The 25,201-nt window shown below is 45.4% G+C and overlaps 1 protein-coding gene across 12 annotated transcripts in view; it reads left to right on the plus strand.

Annotated features, from left to right (window-relative positions):
* The window catches only part of ccdc102a (coiled-coil domain containing 102A), a 91,531-nt gene that overhangs the window by 59,253 nt on the left and 7,077 nt on the right, over positions 1–25,201 (plus strand). For 3 of the 12 annotated variants that reach the window (XM_061756358.1, XM_061756401.1, XM_061756369.1), the window contains one exon: positions 3,664–7,309. The exons of 3 other annotated variants lie outside the window; for them this stretch is intronic. In XM_061756358.1, coding sequence (XP_061612342.1) covers positions 3,664–3,799 — 136 coding nt within the window. In that variant the 3' untranslated portion in view covers positions 3,800–7,309. Of the gene's footprint in view, positions 1–1,729; positions 7,310–24,125; positions 25,197–25,201 lie in introns of those variants that run through there. 6 more of the 12 variants (XM_061756321.1, XM_061756393.1, XM_061756333.1 and 3 more) reach the window with 4 other exon arrangements.

A 25,201-nucleotide genomic window follows, 5' to 3' on the forward strand; every position in this document is an offset into this window, starting at 1 on the left:
CGAGCAGCTGGGAAGGAGCCTCGGAGTAGAAACTCAAGTAAGCTTCTGGGAATTATAGGTGGATTGGGCTCGATTGACGTGTGGTGACATCATCATCCCGGAGACAAAGACTTCACATATAGGTCCCGGGTTCATGGGAGTTACTCGAGATTAGATACAGTATGTTTCTGTTTGGAAGACTGACGTAAACAGAGTGATAGGGGAATAGATGACCTTGTCGGATCATGGTCCCATTAAGATGAAAATACAGTTAGGTCAAGAAAAAAAAAGTGTCAATATGGAATGACCCCCCTTATCCAACAGGAACTACGTGAAAGATTAAAAGCATATATGGATATAAAGATTCATGGAGAAGTTACTCCATCTATTATGTGGGATGGTGCCAAAGCTGTTGTGAGGGGACACCACCTCCAAATAATGAAACAAAGAGAAGTCAGGAGACTTTCGCTGGAGACTGAATTCTAATCAATCAGAATCCTCTTTATTTGCCAAGTATGTCCAAAAAACACACAAGGAATTTGTCTCCGGTAGTCGGAGCCGCTCGAGTACGACAACAGGCGGTCGATTGACGGAGAACAAATAAGAAGCCCAGTCGAGCTGGGCGGCACCCAAAATTAAACACCCTGAGCAGAAGCGTTTGCTGCATACGATAACAATTGTATGAAGGTCAAGAATTATTAGGGAAGAAGGAGAAAATATCACAAATTCTGGACTCAGTCCAATTGAATCGATTATCACAAGATGAGGCTGGGATGATGTGTTCCCCCATAACAGAGCAGGAAATAAAAGCAAGTTAAACCAATCATTGGATATTGTGGAGCGTATGATACAGTTTTTGTTAAGGAGCTGGCCCCAATTCGATGTTGGGTATGGAATTATGCATTGGATGGAAGGGATTCCCCAAATACCCGGTCATCTACACACAAAGATGCAATGGACCCCACTCAATGTAGGAGATATCGGCCTATAAGTTTGCTAGATGGGAATTTGAAAATGTGGACCTCGATCTTGGCAAATAGAATATAAAGACACATTCGGGAATTTGCTAAATCGGACCAAACAGGGTTGATCAACAGGTGACAGGCAACCGACGACTAAATCGATAATCCATCGCCTCGAAAAGAAATACACCCTCACTGTTCCTTAGCCTGGATGCGGGCAAAGCATTTGATAGACTGGATTGGACATTTTTGGAACAAACTTTGGCTCATATAGGCTTTGATGAAACTTTTTGGACACGGATCGGAGTGCTTCATATGAACCAACGGTCAACAGTCAGCGTTAATGCCAATTGTCCGATTTCTTGGACGTGGGACGGGGGACAAGGCACTTTCGCCAGCTCTGTAGGAAATAAGAGATGAGGGAGGATACCAACTTAAAATCACTTTATATGCTCACGACATATTACTATTTATTGGAAATACCATCCGCTCATCACCGGCTTCTTGAACTTGAAATCTTAATGGATTTGGTTGAGTATCTGGTTATAAAGTCAACCCTGATCAATCAGAAATCCTTTCGTAGACCTACACAGGGATTCAAAGATCTAGAGATCACAGTCACCCCCCCCCCCCCCCCCCAAGTCACAGAACTTGATAAGGCTAATTATTATTACCAAAATATTTGAGACATTTAGAAACTAATTGCTAGCATTATCTCTTTTGGGGAGAATAGAGGCTGTTAGAATTAACCGACTTCCAACACTCTTGTTCTCGTTCCTCCCAATAAGGATCCCGACATCAGAAATGGAGATTTACGGTATATGGCAAAATAGGACTTCAAACGCTCTCTCCTCAGAAGAACAAGAGTTCAAGAGACTCAGTCTTGCCAACAGAAAACAGGATTTCTGGGTGGCGCAAGGAACTGCAACGGTAGCTCGGATTAACAATGACTTGGAATTGGGTTAGGGTAAACAGAACAGAATTCTCTGCCAGCTATACCTCTATCTGCCCTCGTGTTTCTGAGCTAGCAGTCACAAAAGATACTGGAACTAAAAAAAAGATATGGGTGAAACACACTCTTCATGTATGGCGGACAATTCAAAACACAATTACGGAGACGGCTACCCTTTCCCGGGCGAAATCCAGATTTTCCTGCCTCAATAATGGATATCACACTTAAAAGAGGGACAGACGGCAACCTGAAAGTTAGGGATCGGCTGTTCCGTGACGATGTTCGGCAGCAATTCTCATATCGCCGAGACAAATTTGACAATCACAGAGTGGAAACAGAAGCTGAGGAGAAGCGGCTCAGAAAATGGATGGATGGATGGATGGATGGATGGACATAAAACATTATACAACCTACCATACCAGTGATGATGAACATTTGAAGCACGTTAAAAAAATGATATATTTGACACTTTATTACTTGTTGAAGCATTGTTCTGTAATACATAATCATTGACAAGAGCCAAAAAGACGCCAAAATGCAACGCAGCACATCCTGTATGTGCTCAAGATCCAGCTGCCTGTGATTATGCACATGGCCAGCAGGCGGCTTGGTGTGCAATGAAGCATCAAGAAATGAACCAGGACTCCGACCGATGGCCGATGTGTTAATGATGCATCGGGAAGCGTCATCTCGCCATCGCATCGCATGCGGGGCGACTGCGGGGCGGCAGTCGGTGGACCGTCCCGGATCCCTCGGTGCGGGAGGTGTCCCGTCCACTGGGCTGCTCTCGAGTGGACTCCTGGGCCCAACCCCGCCTCTCGATTGGTTGGGATGGGGTTCTCAGGCACAGCAATTCTCTTCTAAAGGGTTATTGTGCCTGTGAAACGGTGTCAATTCACTTGTCTTCAGACACAGACCCTTGGGACTTATCCGCTGGGTTTGAGGCCACTTATTCATTATTTTCTACAGATCATTTCTTGGGTATCCCCTCACTCTGGTCCTACAGATGTTGAAAACTTCAGTTGCAGACCCGGGTCCACGACCCCTGTCCTGCACGCTTCCCCTCCTGTCCCTGTTCTGTCCGATATTGTCTTGTCCTTCCCTCAGTGGGCGTCGCACTGCCGACCCACGCGACACTCAAATCCAGTGTGTCATTTTACCAATATATAATATTCATTTAATAAATGAAATCATCGTTTGGAAACTGCATTTTTTTCATTTTTTTTTTTTATTTACTTGTGTTGTATTTCTAAGATATTCAACTTGGCTTGATGATCAATAAGATTTTATGTGTGATAAATATGATTTTAAAAAAAAATAAAATCAGGACGGAGGCAAATACCTTTTCGTGGCACCGTTTTGTTCTCGGGCGGCACGGTGGGCGAATGGTTAGCACGTCTGCCTCACAGTTCTGAAGACCTGGGTTCAATCCCCGTCCCCGCCTGTGTGGAGTTTGCACGTTCTCCCCGTGCCTGCGTGGCTTTTCTCCGGGCACTCCGCTTTCCTCCCACATTCCGAAAACATGGATGCTAGGTTAATTGAAGACTCTAAATTGCCCGTAGGTTTGAACGCGAGTGCGAACGGTTGTTTGTTTCTATGTGCCCTGCGATTGGCCGGCGACCGTTCCAGGGTGTACTCTCCGACTCTCGCGCAGACTCAGCTGGGATAGGCTCCGGCACGCCCGCGACCCGCGTGAGGACAAGCCTTACAAAAGATGACTTCATTTTGTTTTGACTGTTTTGTTCTCACTCAGTGATATATATCTTGTAGACTTCGGCGGCAGCAGCTCAGTCCTGGTCTATTTGGGAAGATCCGATCAGCTCGGTTCAGCCCTGATAATCCAGATGGTCCGACCAGTGACATGGATGAGGAAGAGGAGCAACTGCAGCTCCAGATCCATGGATGACATGAATACACACATGAACAATGTCAGTGCTAACAGGAATGTGTAATATAGCTTCAAAAATTCCATTTAACTAAATGAGATGAATATTGCTATTGAGAGAAAAAAAGGAGACATTTATCGGGAGTGACGAGAATTATTACCACTGCAGCACTCGCTCAGTAGGAAGGGGATCCAGCATCGGAACTGTACCCAGAAAATAGGTGGTTCAGTGGTTTGCTGATGGGAGCTGCTGAAAGTCACAACAACAGTACCAGCTCAGTACATCCGGTGCGTCGGATACTGATCAGCACCCAACGCTGGTTTTTCATTCATTGCAGTAGAAATGCATTTTGTCTCTTGCTTCTGCAAGTCGAACATTCCACACTTTCTAATTGGATTTTTTGTGTGACTTTTTGTAATCACTGGACTGCAAACATCAGGACATTCATGGAATATCTGGCTCTGAATAAGATGACGAACAAAACGTTTCTGAAAGCAGTGAAAAGGTGCCATTAATGTGAGACGTTGACGTAATTCTTAAAGTATACACGCTCTTGACACCCAGATATTTTCATTTATCTTATATTACAATCATGAAAAAACTGGAAAGGTTATGGCAATAGAGAATGCATTTTACAGGTCATTGAAAAGTTCTTGAAAAATAACATTTTCTAGAAAGTTTTATAAAAGTCATGGAAATATTGCGTGGCTAATATTTAGGATGCTTCAAACAAAAAATAATGTAACGGGCAGTCAAAATGTAAATTGACACTGAAATGCAACGTCATATTGGTCATTTTGTGTAGTTTGGATGCCACCAACGAAGAAGAACAGTGATTCACTTTGTTCAAATAAATGACCAGTCAGCTCGGTGCAACACCTCCAATAAGATAAGATTGTGCGGAGGAGGTTGCGTGACGAGCTTGCTTAAACCCCATGTTGATATGCGGCATGTGGCAGGGAGCGTGCTCCTTGCGGCTCTGCACTGCTCTTAAAAAGTCAGGAAAACAATCAAATACGTCTTATGCCAACATTGAGCCAACTAACAAGTTCAACTGGAACTAGCTAACAGCATATGTATTTTATACTAAGCAAGCATGTGTGCAAAAGACTATCCAAAACGCTCGAGCACAGTCTTCAAAGGCAGATCTTGTAATGTGTCTCAAAAAGGACTGTTTTTGAGTTTATACTGTACTTGCTGCTAATCTGGGTTGCCAAGTTCTGTTTTGTTTACAGCCCCAATTCCAATGAAGTTGGGACGTTGTGTTAAACATGAATCAAAACCGAATACAATGATTTGCCAATCACGTTCGACCTAGATTTCATTGAATACACGACAAAGACAAGAGAGTTCATGTTCAAACTGATCAACTTGATTGTTTTGAGCAAATATTCATAAACTTAGAATTTGATGGCTGCAACTCGAGGACTTCCTGTACAGTTAAAGATAACGTGGTCCTCGGTTTACGATATAACTAGATTTTATACGCAAGTCCAAACTCATGTCTCTGTGACAAGCCCAATTCCAATGAAGTTTGGATGTTGTGTTCAACATAAATAAAAACAAAACACAAAGATTTGCAAATCATGTTCAACCTAGATTTCATTGAATACACGACAAAGACAAGAGAGCTCATGTTCAAACTGATCAACTTGATTGTTTTTAGCAAATAATCATTAACTTAGAATTTGATGGCTGCAACATGTTGCAAAAAAGCTGGGACAGCTGGGCTCATGTTTACCGCTGTGTTACATCACCTTTTCTTTGAACAACATTCAATCAACGTTTGGGAACTGCGGACACTAATTGTTGAAGCTTTGGAGGTGGAATTCTTTCCCATTCTTGCTCGATGTACAGCTTCAGCCGTTCAACAGTCCGGGGTCTCCGTTGTCGTATTTGACGCTTCATAATGCGCCACACATTTTCAATGGGAGACAGGTCTGCACTGCAGGCAGGCCAGTCGAGTACCCGCACTCTTTTACTACGAAGCCACGCTGTCGTAACACGTGCAGAATGTGGTTTGGCATTGTCTTGCCGAATTAAGCAGGGGCGCCCGTGAAAAAGACGTTGCTTGGATGGCAGCATATGTTTCTCCAAAACCTGTATGTACCTTTCAGCATAAATGGTGCCTTCACAGATGTGTAAGTTACCCATGCCATTGGCACTAACACAGCCCCATACCATCACAGATGCTGGCTTTTGAACTTTGCGTCCATAACAGTCCAGATGGTTCTTTTCCTCTTTGGCCCGGAGGACACGACGTCCGCAATTTCCAAAAACAATTTGAAATGTGGACTCGTCGGACCACAGAACATTTTTCCACTTTGCATCGGTCCATCTTAGAGGAGCTCGGGCCCAGAGAAGCCGGCGGCGTTTCTGGGTGTTGTTGACAAATGGTTTTTGCTTTGCATAGTCAACTTTCAAGTTGCACTTACGGATGTAGCGCTGAACTGTTTTTACTGATATTGGTTTTCTGAAGTGTTCCTGAGCCCATGCGGTGATATCCTTTACACACTGATGTCGGTTTTTGATGCAGTGGCGCCTGAGGGATCGAAGGTCACGGGCATTCAATATTGGTTTTGGGCCTTGCCGCTTACATGCGTTGATTTCTCCAGATTCTCTGAGCCTTTTGATGATATTATGGACCGTAGATGAGGAAATCCCTCAATTCCTTGCAATTGTACGTTGAGGAACATTGTCCTTCAACTGCTCAACTATTTTCTCACGCACTTGTTCACAAAGAGGCGAACCTCGCCCCATCTTTGCTTGTGACTGACTGAGAAATTCAGGGAAGCTCCTTTTCTACCCAATCACGGCCCCCACCTGTTCCCAATTCGCCCGTTCACCTGTGGGATGTTCCGAACAGGTGTTGGATGAGCATTCCTCAACTTTCTCAGCTGTCCCAGCTTTTTTGGAAAGTGTTGCAGCCATAAAATTTTAAGTTAATGATTATTTGACCGTCACTGATGGTGCAGTGGTACACTCGCCTGACTTTGGTGCTAGCAGCGTGGGTTCAGTTCCCACCCCGTGACGGTGCGAATGTGAGTGTGAATGGTCGCCCGTGTCTATATGTGCCCTGCGACTGACCGGCGACCAGTTCAGGGTGTAGTCCGCCTTTCGCCCGAAGTCAGCTGGGATAGGCTCCAGCGTCCCGCGACCCTAACCAGGATAAGCGGTGTTGAAAATGGACGGATGGATGGATGGATGATTATTTGCTCAAAACAATCAAGTTGATCAGTTTGAACATGAAATCTCTCGTCTTTGTAGTGTATTCAATGAAATCTAGGTCGAACGGGATTTGCAAATCATTGTATTCTGTTTTGATTTATGTTGAACACAATGTCCCAACTTCATTGGAATTGGGCTTGGAACATCTACACACCAGGTTAGCGCATCTGTTGGAGCTCAGTATTTTGTAAAGACCTGCAGCATCAGAAACTCCTATGTATTCATGTCATTTTCAAAAATATTGCTCTCTTGTGAAAGTGTAACCTTCCTCGTTTGAAAATAAAATTCACATTTACACTGAATTTCAGAGCTTTTATGGTAAATACTTGGTATACTTTGAGAAATGTAAATTACATGAGTCAAAAATTAAAAGATGTATGTAAGTAAACAAGTCTACGCAATTCCAATTCATAGAGAATTTCCGACGAATTAACCAGAAATCACCTGTCATTAGTTTCATCGTTTAAACGAGGGGTTTCCAAACTGGTTCTTCCAAGGGCCATGTCCAGAAAAATCAAAGGAGGCAAGGGCGACTTTTAGAGCTTTCATTCATATAACATACTAAACCAATGAATCAGTGTAGCTTTTAAAAGTTTGTATAATGTAGATGTTTTTATATATACTATATATTTTTTTCAAAACTGCTGGGTCATAACGCAAAACGTCCGATTTGTCAGGATTGTGGGGTGTCCACTGGTCCTGTTTTCCCGCTGCTGCACAACAGACTCACATCTCCACTTGTAGATGCATGCAAATCAGTCGCCTTTCAGCGAAATTCGTCGTTTTGAACTCAAAATAGGCCATTTACGTGAATCGTATCGATCCGATGAGTTTTTCCTGAAGGGGGGGTCGCTGTTGTCATAGGCTGTTTCGGACTCCTTGAACGCTGGCAGCTAGATCCATTCCACACATCCCCACCCCCCACACAGATGTAATTTCTGAATATTACTCCGCAACGGACTAATATGCGAAAGCGCATCGGCCTGAGGTTCCACCTGTGCGCTCGGGACCTGCTTCGGAGTCACGGAGTTGACGACACCAGAAAAAACACTTCCGCCGCTTCAGCTGTTAAGAAGTAACAGTACTTTTACTCCGTTTTAATTATCTAAATGCCGCTCGCTACTTTTATTTATCAATTATAGCTTATTTATCAACTATTTCGTGCACGAGACTTCGACTTCCGCATTGGACGCTGCTTGCGCCAGTCCAGTGTAAGCGCTAGTGACGTTCAAGTCTAGTTCACCAATCAAACGACACAAGAAAAGTCACATGACCTCACACAACATCTTCTATTGGGCTTCCCGAGCGTAGGTATTAACACTAGATAAGCCAGCCCGGCTGATTGTCCTGCCTACGTGGCGGCCATTTTGGGAAGGTCGTCGTTACCATGAAGGCAACGGCGCGCTACTCGTGTTTACATTTAGATGAACAAAAACAACAGCTTTCACGTGTTGTTGTATTTTTCTGGCACTACCTGCCCAAACGTGGAAATTTCAGCCCACTTATAACTTGAGAAAACATATTGCCGTAAAAAACATTTAATTTTGTTATTTTTATTTTATTGCTGTTCATGCTGTGGTTAAAAAAAAATCTGAAGTTATTATTTACTCAGTACTTGAGTAATTATTTCACTTTGTACTTTTTACTCATACTCCAGTAATTTTTTGGATGACTACTTTTGACTTTGACCTGAGTCACATTATTGTCAAGTAACAGTACTCTTACTCGAGTACAATATTTGGCTACTCTACCCACTTCTGGAGCGGACATCCGCTATTCCATGCTGGAATTCAACAGGAAAATAATCGATTACTCGACAACGCCAGCAGAGGGAGACAAAGCAACACAAATACAAGCCAATTCTTACAGGACATGACAAGTCTGACAATTATCCAACCATGCTGTAAAGATACAAGCGAAATTGTGAAATACTCAATATTCAAATGTTATAAGGTCAAAGTGTTCAAATTAACGAGTTACCTTGCTTAAACTGGAAACATTTAGTTAAAAATGATGATAGTTTTGTTTTAAATGATGGCGGGGGCCACTACTTTTTGTCAGCGCTTGCAGGGGACCACAGACCGCCCACTTCCTAAGCAGATGCATGACAACATTTTCATTTGAAATATGGATAAGATATGTGCATACAATATGGTTGTTGTTTTTTTTCAACCAATGTACATCACAGTATTTTAATATAGTTCATGGGCAAATGCATGTATAAAAGATCCACTCTTCAACAAGAAAGGGTTTGAAACAAACAACAAAATAACCGCACATTGTGATTTTTTTTTTTTTTTTTTTTTTTTAGGGATGTCCCAATCACATTTTTTGCATCCAAGTCCAAGACTTTAATTATAAGGATCTGCCAATACCGAGTCCCTATCCGATATTACTATTGCATTAAAAAAGATATTACGGGGTCGGGTCAGACTTCCCTCTCCCCAGCCACTTCATCCAACTCTTCCGGGGGGATCCCGAGGCGTTCCCAGGCCATCTGACAGACGTAGTCTCTCCAGCTTGTGCTGGGTCGTCCCCGGGGTCTCCTCCCGGTGGGACGTGCCCGGAACACCTTACCAGGGAGGCATCCGAATCAGATGCCCCAGCCACCTTATCTGGCTCCTGTCGATGTGGAGGAGCAGCAGCTCGACTCTGAGATCCTCCTGGATGACCGAGCTTCTGACTCTATCTCTAAGGGAGAGCCCGGACACCCTGCGGAGGAAACTCATTTCGGCCGCTTGTATCCGGGATCTTCTTCTTTTCTTTCAGTCACGAGCCACAGCTCGTGATCATATTTGAGGGTAGGAACGTCAATCGACCGGTAAATCGAGAGCTTCGCCTTTCGGCTTAGCTCCTTCTTTCCACAACGGACCGATACAAAGTCTGCATCACTGCAGACACTGCACCGATCCGCCTGTCGATCTCCCGTTCCATTCTTCCCTCGCTCGTGAACAAGACCCCAAGATACTTGAACTCCTCCACTTGGGGCAGGATCTCATCCCCGACCTGGAGAGGGCACGCCACCCTTTTCCGACTGAGGACCACGGTCTCAGATTTGGAGGTGCTGATTTTTATCCCAGCCGCTTCACACTCAGCTGCGAACTGCTCCAGTGAGAGTTGTAGGTCACGGCTTGATGAAGCCAAGAGAACCACATCATCTGCAAAAAACAGAGATGCAATACTGACGCCACCAAACCGGACCCCCTCAACGCCTCGGCTGCGTTATGAACAGAATCGGTGACAAAGGGCAGCCTTGGCAGAGTCCAACCCTCATTGGAAACGAGTCCGACTCACTGCCGGATATGCGGACCAAACTCTGACTCCGGTCGTACAGGGACCGAACAGCCCGTATCAGGGGGCTCGGTACCCCATAGTCCCAAAGCAACCCCCACAGTGCCCCCCGAGGGACACGGTCTATCGCCTTCTCCAAGTCCACAAAACACATGTAGACTGGTTGGGCGAACTCCCATGCACCCTCGAGGACCCTGCCTAGCGTGTAGAGCTGGTCCACTGTTCCACGGCCGGGACGAAAACCACACTGCTCCTCCTGAATCTGAGATTCAACTTCCCGACGGACCCTCCTCTCCACCACCCCTGAATAGACCTTACCAGGGAGGCTGAAGAGTGTGATCCCCACTATACACAGTGTTGATGGTGCACTGCTTCCCCCTCCTGAGACGCCGGATGGTGGACCAGAATTTCCTCAAAGCCGTCCGGAAGTCTTTCTTGATGGCCTCACCGAACTCCTCCCATACCCGTTTTTTGCTTCAGCGACCACCAAAGCTCCATTCCGCTTGGCCAGCTGGTACCCATCAGCTGCCTCAGGAGTCCCACATGCCAAAAAGGCCCGATAGGACTCCTTCTTCAGCTTGACGGCATCCCTCACCGTTGGTGTCCACCAACGGGTTCGGGGATTGCCACCACGACAGGCACCGACCACCTTACGGCCACAGCTCCGGTCGGCCGCCTCAGCAATGGAGGCGCGGAACACGGTCCACTCGGACTCCATGTCCCCCGCCTCCCCCGGAACATGAGCAAAGTTCTGTCGGAGGTGGGAGTTGAAACTCCTTCTGACAGAGGATTCCGCCAGACGTTCCCAGCAGACCCTCACAATACGTTTGGGCCCGCCACGTCGGACCGGCATCTTCCCCCACCATCGGAGCCAACTCACCACCAGGTGGTGATCGGTTGACAGCTCCGCCCCTCTCTTCACCCGAGTGTCCAAGACATGCGGCCGCAAGTCTGATAACACGACCACAAAGTCGATCGAACTACGACCTAGGGTGTCCTGGTGCCAAGCGCACGTGTGGACACCCTTATGCTTGAACGTGGTGTTCGTTATGGTAAATCCGTGATGAGCACAGAAGTCCAATAACAGAACACCGCTCGGGTTGTTATCGGGGGGGCCGTTCCTCCCAATCACGCCCTTCAAGGTCACACTGTCATTCTCCACGTGAGCATTGAAGTCCCCCAGCAGAACGATGGAGTCCCCAGCGGGAGCGCTCTCCAGCACCCCCTCCAAGAACTGCAACAAGGCTGGGTACTCTGAACTGCTGTTTGGTGCATAGGCACAAACAACAGTCAGGACCCGGCCCCCCACCCGAAGGCGGAGGGAGGCTACCCTCTCGTCCACCGGGCTGAACCCCAACGTACAGGCGCCGAGCCGGGGAGCAATAAGAATACCCACACCTGCTCGGCGCCTCTCACCGTGGGCAACTCCAGAGTGGAGGAGAGAGTCCAACCCCTCTCGAGAAGACCGGTACCAGAGCCCAAGTAGTACCAGTGCGTGGACGCGGAAAGAGTACCAATTCGGTGGAATGGCATATAATGAGGATTCCGGTGAGCGCATGGGAAACAATACATTTACATCATTATTTATTTGTTCAGCGTGTGTGTTAAGGCTATAATGACCGTCCATACAGTCCTACAAAGTGACTCCGCTCATCTCCAAACGACACGACAGTATTGATTTATGACCACACGGTTGCTTGTCACAAAATAATTCACGCTTGTTCAACTTTTATTTGACGTGAAGTCGTTTGAATGTGTCACAATTGGTCACCTGTCTGACGTTCTCTCGACTTGTTGGCAACGTCGTTCTGCGAGGAGGCTTTCTGTCAGAATTTGCAGACTTTTTTAGAAGTGTAGTGTCTTTCAGTTTGCGATGAGGTTGGGCGGTCTTTGTGGTGACTCTTTGTTCTTAATAAGCGTGGTGCAACGGGCCAATAGAATCAAAGCAGAATCTGTGTGTGTGTGTGTGTGTCACCCACCCACACACACTTGCAGACACTTTTAAACGTACTTAAACCACCCCAGAAAAGAAGTTACATTGTGTAATATAAAATGAAGCAATTACAGTTCCATTAGCCACGATTTTTTGTGCAACCCCAAGACCAATGAAATTGGGATGTTGTGTTAAACATAAATGAAAACAGAATACAAGGACTTGCAAATCATCCCATCCATCCATCCATTTTGCAAATCATGTTCAACCTATATTTCATTGAATACACTACAAAGACAAGATATTTCATGTTCAAACTGATCAACTTGATTGTTTTGAGCAAATAATCATGAACTTAGAATTTGATGGCTGCAACACGGTCCAAAGAAAGCTGGGACAGCTGGGTGGCCAAAAAGACTGCGAAAGTTGAGGAATGCTCATCAAACACCTGTTTGGAACATCCCACAGGTGAACAGGCTCATTGGGAACAGGTGGGGGCCATGATTGGGATTTCATTATCTACGGTCCATAATATCATCAAAAGGTTCAGAGAATCTGGAGAAATCACTGCATGTTAGCAGCAAAGCCGTAAACCAACGTTGAATGCCCGTGACCTTCGATCTCTCAGGTGGCACTGCATCAAAAACCGACATAAATGTGTAAAGGATATCACAACATGAGCTCAGGAACACTTCAGAAAACCAATGTTGGTAAATACAGTTGGGCGCTACATCCATAATTGCAATTTGAAAGTCGACTATGCAAAGCAAAAACCATTTATCAACAACACCCAGAAACGCCGCCGGCTTCTCTGGGCCCGAGCTCCTCTAAGATGGACCGATGCAAAGTGGAAAAATGTTCTGTGGTCCGACGAGTCCACATTTCAAATTGTTTTTGGAAATTGTGGACGTCGTGTCCTCTGGGCCAAAGAAGAAAAGAACCATCCGGACTGTTATGGATGCAAAGTTCAAAAGCCAGCATCTGTGATGGTATGGGGCTGTGTTAGTGCCAATGGCATGGGTAACTTACACATCTGTAAAGGCACCATTAATGCTGAAAGGTACATGCAGGTTTTGGAGAAACATATGCTGCCATCCAAGCAACGTCATTTTCATGGACGCCCCTGCTTATTTTAGCAAGACAATGCCAAACCACATTCTGCACGTGTTACAACAGCGTGGCTTCGTAGTAAAAGAGTGCGGGTACTCGACTGGCCTGCCTGCAGTCCAGACCTGTCTCCCATTGAAAATGTGTGGCGCATTATGAAGCGTCAAATACGACAACGGAGACCCCGGACTGTTGAACGGCTGAAGCTGTACGTCGAGCAAGAATGGGAAAGAATTCCACCTCCAAAGCTTCAACAATTCGTGTCCTCAGTTCCCAAACGTTTATTGACTGTTGTTCAAAGAAAAGGTGATGTAACACAGCGGTAAACATGAGCCTGTCCCACCTGTTGCTGCCATCAAATTCTAAGTTCATGATTATTTGCTCTAAACAATCAAGTTGATCAGTTTGAACATGAAATATCTTGTCTTTGTCGTGTATTCAATGAAATAAATCTAGGTCGAACATGATTTGCCAATCATTGTATTCTGTTTTGATTTCTGTTTAACACAACGTCCCAACTTCATTGGAATTGGGCTTGTACCTTGGGATTATTTTGTCACTTTGTGACATTTAAAATGTCAGAAAATGAATACAAGCGATCTTTTTCACCCAAAACCACGTGACCGAAAATCGGGGTCGATCACCTGATCGGGTCGGAGCATCCCTGTAGTATCATGTTCAGAAATTAATCGAGAGGCCACTCCGAGTGTGCGGGCCACCAGTTACCCATCCCTGGTTTCGAATAATGCAACTAATTCCAAAAAAATGTTGATTGGTGCTGCCTACATTAAACGCACGTCTTTCTAAGTATGGTTTCTTGCATGCGTGTGCATTCAAAACACACACCGTCATTGATGTCAGAATTTCGATTTTGTTTTCGTTTTGCAGCTGTCATCCAAGTCATCCGACGTCTCAGTGAGCGCTGAAACTCGGCTTCCTTCTTTCTTCCCCCGAACAGGAAATTCTTGAGGAGCTGCTTCACCCCGTAACACGGCGATGTTTCACCATACTTAAATTCAACTGACAAAATATGAATTTTAACAGAGATACAGACAGAGGTAACTCCGACAGGGCATGTCTGAATAGTAAACCCCTGAACAGACCCCCGACACTCAAAACGGCTGGACGTCAATGATACGAAGCGGCATGACGAATCATTCCCCGAGCTTTGTTCCCACGTGCACGGCCACAAACTGCAAAGAACTTGACAGTTGTGAGTTTTTCTCTTTTACTTCTGACCTTTTTTTTTTTTTACTGCGCTCAGGCCAACGGAAAAGTTGAAGTCAAGGCAGTTCAAGCTACTTACTGTATGCCTTAGCGTGACACGCCGCCTCTCCGTCAACGTGCTGAGAGGGCCAACCTCAAAGTCAAAGTTTCGTATATTACCACATTGAACATCAATGCCATTTTAGGCTCTTACTTTGAAGTTGCCCACGGAGCGGGGCGCCTGTGCTTAATGAAGCCTTAGCCGTATGTGCGTCCCCTAGTGGCAGACCGACTAGGTTGCAGGTGCTGCGACAAATGAAGCACTTTTCACATGCAGCGGCGCTTGCATTTTAAAAGTCACAAAATCGAGGACGATCACGCTCATTTAATCGTGGCAGCCAAAATCAATCGGGATTTAGTTTTAACACTTGGGATTTGGTGGGATTTTTTTTGTTATAAACACTCGTGATTTGTCAGGATTTTTATTCAAACATTTGGGATTGGGAGGGAGTGGGATCAACCTTTGTGGTCGTGGGAGGGCGTGGGTGTCAACATGCACTCCCGTGTCAGCTTCTAGTTCTCACCTCTAAATTACGATTTCATGCTATGCAAGAGCTAATCAGAATTTGCGATGACTCCTGATTAGTTAACTTTGTGGCACATCGTAACGTTTGGTCATGTTGAGTGAGCGTAAAGGCAAAGAGTTGAGCACAGTGTGCAGGGCAAGCAAGCGACCAAAAACTTTTTTAACGAGCGCGGGGAAAAAAACCCTGAGGAAAATTGTCATTGTGAGTTCTTGCAAAAAACACTCCCTTGCGCACACAAACCACGTTCTTGTGGCCATATTGGATTTTGCAAAGCAGTACAGAGATGAGCCCAAAAAGTTTTGGAACAAAGTTTTATGGACTGATGAGACCAAGATTAACCTCTACCAAAGTGATGGAAAGGTCAAAGTATGGAGAAAGAAAGGATCTGCTTACAATCCAAAACACACAAGGCTTGGGCTTGCATGGCTGCTTCTGGAACGGGCTCACTAGTCTTTATTGATGATGTAACTCATGATGGTAGCAAAACCATTTTGTCTGGCAATTTACAGAAAAATGCATCCAAACTAATCGGGGAAGGTTCATCATGCGACAAGACAATGATCCAAAACACACTGCCAACACAACAAAGGACTTACTCGGGGGGGAAAAAGGTCAATCACCGGACCTGAACCCATTAGAACATGCATTTTACCTCCTGAAGTGGAGACTGAAGGGAGAAACCCCCAGAAACAAAGAAGAACTGCAGTAAAGGCCTGGGAAAGCATTTCAAATCAACAATGCAACAGTCTGGTGAAGTCAATGGGTCACAGGCTTGATGCAGTTTTTGCAAGTCAGGGTTAGGCCACCAAATAGGAAATGTTCTTCACTTGAAGTTCATTTAATCATAACGGTTCCAATCTTTTTACTCACTTGAAAAGTGGGTGGCTTCAAGCAAAAGGTGCTCTGTCCCAAGGTTGTTTCGCACATTTCGATGTAAATACCGTGAAATGAAAGCTGGAATTCTCAACTTTTGTCTCAAAATCATCTTTTGATCTGAAACTCAAATGTATTCAGTGCACAACAAAAACCAAGGAATTGACTTTGCCGTTCCAGTACTTTTGAAGGTGACTGTATATTCATGAGGGGGCATATTGGTGCAGTGTGCTTAAGTGAGAAAAGACGCGCAGCTCCGCATTGTCTGTGGTCGCGCAGATTCTCCTGTGCCCTTAAGGTGTAAGAATATGTTGTATCGCGACTCTCGACTCTCTTCGTGCGTGGAAGCCAACCAGTAAAGATGAGGAATTCTTCTCTTTTCATGATTGCCTTCCAATGCCTTATTTGATAGTTATGGCTGAGAAGTGTTTTTCATACAAATTCACTCCATTTAATTGACTGTACATGCTGTAAAATCATCATAATCATTTTCCAAAAACACAGCTGTAACAAATCGGGTCGCGATAGGTTGTAGGAATGGAACTCTGGCGTATGTCGAGGATCGCCTGGACTTTGACTCCCGTTCATTCCTTCACGCACACACAAAGCCAACATAACAAAATGACCGCCACCGGCCACTGCCAACTCCTGTGACCTCAAATAGCAGCAGTCGCAACATAGCCTAAAAGCCAGCACTTCCCAGCCGCATCGCCGCATCGCCCCCTCGAGCACACATGATTTATCATCCATTTCGCACTTTCAGGCTGCTCACAGGGAAGCCTTCCAATGGCATTACTGTTCATTTGAGAACAGACCCTCTGACACCGAGCCGTATGCAAGTGCGAAATGAAATGCAAGTTGTGTTTATGCTCAACCTTAAGGGAAATACCCCGACACAAAAAATGGAGGCGATTTGGTTTCACGGCTGACACGAGCGCACTGTATATACGATCTAAATGCTTGTCAGACATTATTTTGCCACCGCCGCCCCTGGGGGTGAGGTTAGGCTTCTAATACCCTCCTGTGCCTGTGGTCTGTGATGGCCAGCCAGGATGAATATGAGGAAATGAGGCAGACATCCAGTAAACAATAGTTGCCACGCTGGCCCTCGGCAAGCGGCGGGGTGTTAAGCTCAAAAGGGGCGGAGGGGCGGAGGGGCGGTCACTCCATATGATGTGTCAGGGCCTGACACGAGACCAAGACCTCGAGCTGTCACCCCTCTGGAAACATCACCCTCGTCTCCGTAATTTGTGCACTTAACACTTCAGTTGGCACATGACAGGTGCTTATTTCACTTCTCTGCCAGGGATGCATCTGAGCCCAGGGCGAATGCGGCATCTGGTCCGGGTGTCTGTCCCAAATGCCGCTTGCATACCACGTGGCTTACAGTGATACTTTTCCCCACAGTACATTTTCAAGCGACTGAGCGTTCTTGGTGTGCTTTACTGTTCAGCCGTGCCCCGGATTGCGGCCTCATCCGTAATGACGACACTCGCACAAAACGAGGCCTTGACGTACGTTACGTTTTACCCCGATGACACGATTGAGCTGTTGTCACGTTGTGGACTGGTGACCCAAATCCTGCGCCGAACTGATGAAATGAAGCAAAATTAATTGCGCCGCTACGATATGTAATCAACCAGACTTTATTTGTACATCACTTCTCATCAAATGTTCGGCTTTATTTAGTGAACTGTGACTATCCCATTCTCCTTTCAATATGCTGACACAAATATCTTGTGTCTGTATTTCATACAAGTATGTATGTAAGCACTTGAGTCCTCTTGGTATAAATTCAATGTACTTACTTACTTGACTCCCCTCCGAATGTTTTTGAAACATTGATTACAATTCCTTTTATTGATGTCGATGGAAAGCTTTTGGTTTTGACATCAAACGTTACTTATGAGACAAGAAATCAACTTCAATTTCAGCTTTTATTTCCAGGTATATCTGGATGTGATACACAACACTTTCATTGTGAGAAAAATGTATTTTAACATGAGACTAACAGGTATGTTTTGTTGCTCTTCTAAAATAAATGAGCAGCTTTATTCCACATATGGTGGTGTATGCATAGGGGGCACAATAAGAATGTCATCTCTTCACAAATCCATTTTCCGTAGCACTTAACCTGCTGGAGCCTATCCCAGCTATCTTGGGTGCGAGGCGCGGGGGTACACCCTGAACTGGTCAGCAGCCAATGGCAGGGCACATCGCGACAAACAACCATTCAACGTACTATGCATGTTTTGGGGATCCATCCGCTTGTCCTCACGCGGGTCGCGGGCGTGCTGGAGCCTATCCCATATTCAAACAGGCTGCCACCTACAACTCCATCACAGACCTGAAGGAGTACACAGAGACTGTTACTGGTTATATCAGCAAGTGCATGGATGATGTCATCATCTCTAAGTCCATCACTGTCCATGCTAATCAGAAGCCATGGCTGTCGGGGGAGGTCTACAGACTACTGAAGGTCCGCAAGACGGCTTTTAGATCTGGGGATGAGGAGGGCCTCATCAGGCCAGGGCCAATTTGTCCCGTAGCATCGGGGAGGCCAAGAGGGAGTACTCCAGGAAGATCGCCCACCGCTTGACACCAGCAGTCTGTGGCGAGGTATTCAGACAATTAGGGACTATATAAACCCTCACCACAGACCTGCGACAGCTTCACCTCCCTGCCAAATGATCTAAAGGACTTCTTTGCTCACTTTGAGGCACACAACAGCACCTCTGCACACAACATTAAACCCCCTCCTGGTGACCAAGTGCTGGCTGTGAAAAGATCTCTCGACAGGATCAACACACGAAAAGCCCCGGGCCCAGATAACATACCTGGCCGTGTTCTGAGGGACTGTGCAGCTGAACTCACCGATGTCTTCGCAGACATCTTTAACACCTCCTCGAGTCAGGGTGTTGTCCCCGCATGCTTCAAAGCCACCACCATCAACCCGGTCCCGAAGAAGTCGTCTATCTTCCTGCCTCGACGCTCTCGCTCCCGTCCTGATGAAGTGCTTCGAGCGGCTAGTCATGCACCACATCGAGTCCCCCCCTCCCTTGGACCCCTTCCAGTTTGCGTAACGGTCCAGCCGCCGTCTCCACCGCCCTCCACTCTGCCCTCACTATTTTTGGGGGAAAAAAATGCACATTATACACGAGAAAATACGGTACTCTGTATTTATCGTTATGAGCCAAAAGATTATTATTATGATCAAATTTCCCAGGTATTTAATGGATGAACATATTGATTCCAACAAAGAAAAAAAAACAGGTCTGATAAGCACACCAAGACACTAATATTCTAACAAGATAGCTAAGAACTCATCTTTGACAGTTTCCTGAACCTTTTTTTTATGATTCACACTGTCAAATGCCTTCGAGGCATCAGTAAAGCACACAAACGTTGGAGAGTTAAGAGTTCCATTGTCATAATCAAAGCAAAAATGCACGTTGATATGTTGATATCTAAACCCAACTGGTTGTCTGAAGTGAGAATGCAGTTCTCCAAACTTGTTTTTAACAGAATTCGACAATATGCTGGCTAGAGCTATTGGTCTATTCTTTTCTGAGCAGTTTATCTTGCCACGCTTATCGTTTATTACTGGCACAAGGAGGACAGCCATGATCAAATGAACTAGGCACCCAGTAAAACATAGACGCAGTTTCCAACTTGCATATTCCATTTGTTCGGCATTTCTATTCTCCGTGCCACCTGCCTTGTCACCGACTTTCAGAATTGCATCACTCGCTTTAAGGGGCGTAACCAACACTCCCTCATCAAAATCAGCAAGATTACTTTGGACACAGTTAATTCCTCGTATTTCATCAGGGCCGCTCACACCGTCGAATTAGAAGGCAGGGGTGTTTTGCATTTCTGGATGACTCTGATTTCTTTCCAATTATACTGTTGCTTTGGAGCTTCCTCGCCAGCGAGAGCATACTTAAACTGAGAATATGAGTATGTTTCCGTACGTTCAAATAATAGTCCGTGCATCAACATACAGCTGAAAGGCCTTTTCTGGCCTCTACATTCCAACCTGGCTTCATATCATCCATTTTTTACCTCTGCTTGTGAAAAGCGTCATACGGTGATAGATTCCATTTTGCAATCATACAGTGAACAGAATTCTGTACAGTGTTGCAATTTCATGCATCTTTTGTGTACCAGGCATACATATCAGCATCCTTCTTAGATAAATGAGCCCAATCTACCCTCCCTATCCCAACACTATTATCATGAGACATTAACAGAGGTAGACTGCCAGTATTGAACATTATAGATCAGTTACAGTAGTGGCCAAACCATAATGAATCTTGATAGAAGGAATAGAATCCTCTGCGCCAACAGTACATATCCAATGGTCGAGCTAAAAAGTGAAATGCCAAGCCCCACTTATGTAAGTGAAACTATTCACCGGCATGAGGGCCTCGCTCGCCAGTCGACAACTTCAGCCCACTATCAGAACAGAACAGAACAGAATTGCTGGATGTGATCAAACACGTCAGTGTTCCTATCACCCACTATACACTTACAGGTAGATGTAAGTGACATAATACACCCCGGTCTGTTTAAATACTCTGCCTCATTCTCATAGCACTCAAACGGTGTATGGACCTTCAAAATGATTAACTTTCTATCATTGAAGCTGACCTCTAGCCCAATAGCCCAATAGCCCAGTCTCCATTCGCTCACTGCTCATATTTTTCATTCCATAAAGTAGCAAGGTAGCGAGCCCACCTGATATCCTCCCACGTACAATTTTGGTGCTTAGATCAGTGGTAGATTCCCCAGCCTCATGGAAGTCTTTATGGCTAGAGTTCAGTCTTTCAAGGTTTTGTTTAGCTAGAACCGTCTCTTGTGCACCCAATATGTCACAGCTCTTGAAAAGAAGTTTGTCCACCACAATAAATTTGCCATGACTTGTCTGCTTCACATGCGCATTGTGTGACACAATACAAAGTTCCCTTAAAGAAATCAAAGTTCACGGCCTACTGGCTATGCAGACTCGCTCTTGGACAGGGCCATAGTAGCATTGCCGTCAAGGCGTGTTAGTGTGCGCCTCCCCGCTCCATGAGGACCAAGGCTACCTGTAGTTCTGTGGCCACGAGCCTCATAATACCACCGTAGATGTGTTCCAGCCGGCCACGGTTGCAGGTTGTCCATATCCTGAATGTTGGCACACTCAAATGTGATGTGAAATGAGCCGAAACTAACCTATACTCAACAAAACTCAACATAGGCCGACTCAATCTTACGACAGGTCACTGTTTCATTGGCCGACTTCTCAGCCAAATAATCATGCAAACTGGAGGGAAATCACATGGCAAACACACTCACCAACTTGTAACCTGCTGTCACCACTCGAATCTCTCCGTCTGTGCCGGTACCGATAATTCACGTTATCCTCAATTCTTTCTTTTTGTGACTTTGCTTGAAGCGAGGCTTGGACTGTACAGTGTTCTGGGGTGCTGTCTTTTTCAGCCCTTTCCTCACAACGGTGCTCCACTGTGAGGTCCGTGGTTGCATCTGCGGCAAGGTACCTGTTACTGTTGATGGGTCTTCCTTCAGCAGTTCCATCTCCCCCTGGCTAGCTGAAACCGACCCACTCTACACAGTCAGGTGGTGTTAGCCCGTGATATGGTTCTACCGTGGCCGCGGTAATTTCCTCAAGGCCCTCACTCACACCAGGCTGGATCTCCAGGGTGCTTCTCAGGAGAGCTCGGTCCTCGTTCAGCTGCTTTCATCGGCTAAGCGGCGCCAAAGCATCCATGTGACCGTATCCGATGGATGGCAACTCGCCCAGATAATGCGGCATGTTATGAACGTCCTTCTGCGAGCCTTTGTGTGTAGCACACCGTTGCAACGTTTTGGGGCAAAGTCAAACAGAAGCCGTATGAACTTCTCCATCCACTTGGACAAAAAGTTGTTTGTCGTCGACAAAATGATTGAATCTCGGCTTAAATTCCTCATTTTGATTGCAATAAAATTCAAAAGTTCATCTTCCACAATAGTTCTCCCATCAACAGTTGTATAAATCTCGGGCACCTGCATGTGCCGCTGCCATGACCTTGCCTAAATGTGTCTGCACAATCTTTTATTAGCAGCCTTTTTTTCTGAACAATCATTATATTATATAATCAATACAAACAACAATCATGATCGTATAGTGGATTTCAAGTCAGACGGTGGGTTTGAGACTGATGTGCATGTGACTCGACTATAGGCTGGTTTTGAGGCACTACGCCATCCTCACACTATACAGGACTATGCACAAAATGATCACCAAAAGCGTTACCATGAACAGATGTGCTGTTCAACAGTTTGTCCCTTGCAACACCTGAAGGTGTCATGTCAGCGGTCCCAAATTTACTGAGAATCCACACTCAAATGAAATGACAGTTCTTGGTGAACCATAGCAGCAGCTAAATAATTAGGCCTGACAGTCGCGTACATGACTTGCACCTTCAAAGTGACGCAGCGAAGACATCCGCCCAGTCCGACATGGTCATGGAAGAGTCACGGCACCAGTGTATAACCATACAATAAATAGCACTTCATGTCAAATTGTGTGTTTTGGGAATTCAATCAGGAAACAATCTTGTCTTTTGTGGGTTTTGATTGCAAAAAAAAAAAAATAAGAAAGAAATCTTTGCAAAGCGAGAGAGAGAGAGAGAGAGAGAGAGAGTCAAAACCGGTTACAGGTGCCCGCATCGCTGCCCGTCTCGAAGACACATATGGGAAAGCAATGCCTAATTAAACAGAACAAATGGGAGAGGGAGGAGGAAAGAAGAAAGAAAGAAAGTTATCTCATTTTGTCCTTGACGTTGGTACAGTCACCAAGACAGTATGATGGAAAGGACGAAGAAACTATTTAGCTACTAGACAATTTAGCCATCAGGCCACACAAGAACAAAGGACGATTGAAGTTCTAAAATCATCACACACAAAACTATGGGATATATGAGATCATATCATAAAAGAGATCATAAGATATTTAGTCACCGCATACAGCCTATAGTGTCTAGAGTCTCGACGTGAGAAAGAAAGACACTTCATAAATAAATAAAGGACTTGGTTGGAGGCGGCACGGTGGACAACTGATTAGCACATCTCACAGCCTCAAAGTCCTGAGGACCCAAGTGTGGAGTTTGCACGTTCGATCCGGTTTTCTCCGCGTACTCCTGTTTCCTCCCACATGCCGAAAACATGCTGCCAGCTTATTTAAGACTCGAAATTACCTGTAGGTGTAAGTGCAAATGTTTTCGGGGGGTTTCTATGTGCGCTACGATTGGCTGGCGACCAGTTCAGGGTTTCCCCCGCCTCTCGCCCGAAGATAGCTGGGATAGGCTCCAGCACGCCTGCGAGCAGCTGAACAGGAAAGGTTTGCTTGAAACCCCTCCCTCTGAGCTGAGCATTCTGGAGGGCCGCCACATTCCGATATCCTTGTTAGACAATCAGTCAAGCGCTTCATGCGTGTCGTGTCTGCCAATCGCTAATCCGCCAGATAATGCCTGCGCTTTCAAAGAAAGGTGGCTAATTGTAGGCCGTTGAGTTGAATTTGAAACCACTCAACCTTTTCGGCTGTCCTCTGCGCATGGTAGCAGGAGTTAAAAAAAAAAGAAAAAAGCAGGGTTTTCCAGTGTTATGTCATGTTTGATCATTTGGTTATATCAAATCAGTTGCTGAATGCATGCCATACATATGCCACAGCTGGCCTAATTTTGGTGGCCCGAAAGGACATTTCACACGTGGGCCCAAATGTGAGATTTGGAGGGCATCGTGACATGGCAAATGTTCTGTGGGGGTCAAGGGCTGCATTGGATTTCTGAAATGGACTGATAGGCATAAGCTAAAATGAGATATAGATGTGTATTCTATTGATACATGTCGTTCCATAACAATGTTCAAAAAAGCAGACAATATTTACCATGATACAGGAATATGAATGTACAAAACATATGCTGATTAAGCAATAATGCAAGAGGTTGGCTGAAAAGTAAGTATGGGTGACTCTTTGGGTGTGCTCGAGCATCACTCCGTGTCTTGGCGTGGGACGAGTCGAGAATTGGGGGAAATCCTCCCCAAGCCCGACAGCCTCTCTCCTTGTGTTGTTGGCAGCAACTCTTCCCGGACCTGGCAGCAGTTCCACCTCTCCCACCTGGATGATGCCTGGGAGGCTTTGTTTTTGAAATGAAGGCCATAAATCCTGCATGGCAGTATGAAGTCAAGTTTTCTGTGTGCTGTATGTTTTCTATGAATGGCGGAATGAACTCTTCAGGAATTATTGTGATCGTACTGTTCATAAAATGACTTGAAATGTTAATAAGTTGCTCCTTGTTCACAGACACCTCGCATACTTTCCGACTTGTAAGCGAAGCCATCGTTCGCGGACTTTTCTTGACCGTGCAACATTTAGGTTGCATTTACAGTATCTTTATGTCCCAACGACGCAACACGCACAACTTTAAAATGCTCGAATGGCGCTTTCTAAAACTTGCCTGAAAACAATGGACTCTCCTCTCCGCTATCATGCAGCGAGTGCATGATCGGGGGAGGAGGTGTGGGTGTGTGTTTGCGTGTGGGCTCGAGGAGGAGGATGAGCCGGGCGGCAGGCGCGCAGGCCGTGGAGGAGCAACAGACGGCAGCATAGCGGGAGAATCGTGCCGGTGAATACCAAAAGTGGCGAGTGGGAGCGGCTGTCCTACCCACCGCGCCGGAAACGGACACACAAATGGAGGTTTGGCGGAAAGCCCGAGACATGCTAAACTAAGAATTTTCAAATATAGCATGAAAATGACTTTATTTTTGCATAAGGCAATCGATTATTATTATTATTGCTATTACTGAAATAAATGGTATTTTCAATTAAACCTAACCTTTACACAAAAACGTAAAAAAAAAAAAAAAACCTGTTCTCTCCTTAAATAAGCAAACCAACAGCAATTCGGCCAGTGTTGTAACAATTATGTTCAGTGCATTCCACATTCCTCCCCTGCTCATTTTGTACATTTTCCCCAAAGACAAAAAAAACCTGAACAGACAGATTTATTGAGAAAATGGGGGAAGAAAAATGCAACTTTTGACAAATGAAATGACAAGAAAAGGTTGTGAACATTTGTCACTAACTTTCTCTGTGTTTTGTGTCTTTTTTCTTTGTATTTTCTCGTGTTTTCCCTTGTTGTCTCTTCTTCCCA

The sequence above is a fragment of the Phyllopteryx taeniolatus genome, chromosome 2 (genome assembly GCF_024500385.1).
Source record: "Phyllopteryx taeniolatus isolate TA_2022b chromosome 2, UOR_Ptae_1.2, whole genome shotgun sequence".
NCBI lineage: Eukaryota > Metazoa > Chordata > Actinopteri > Syngnathiformes > Syngnathidae > Phyllopteryx > Phyllopteryx taeniolatus.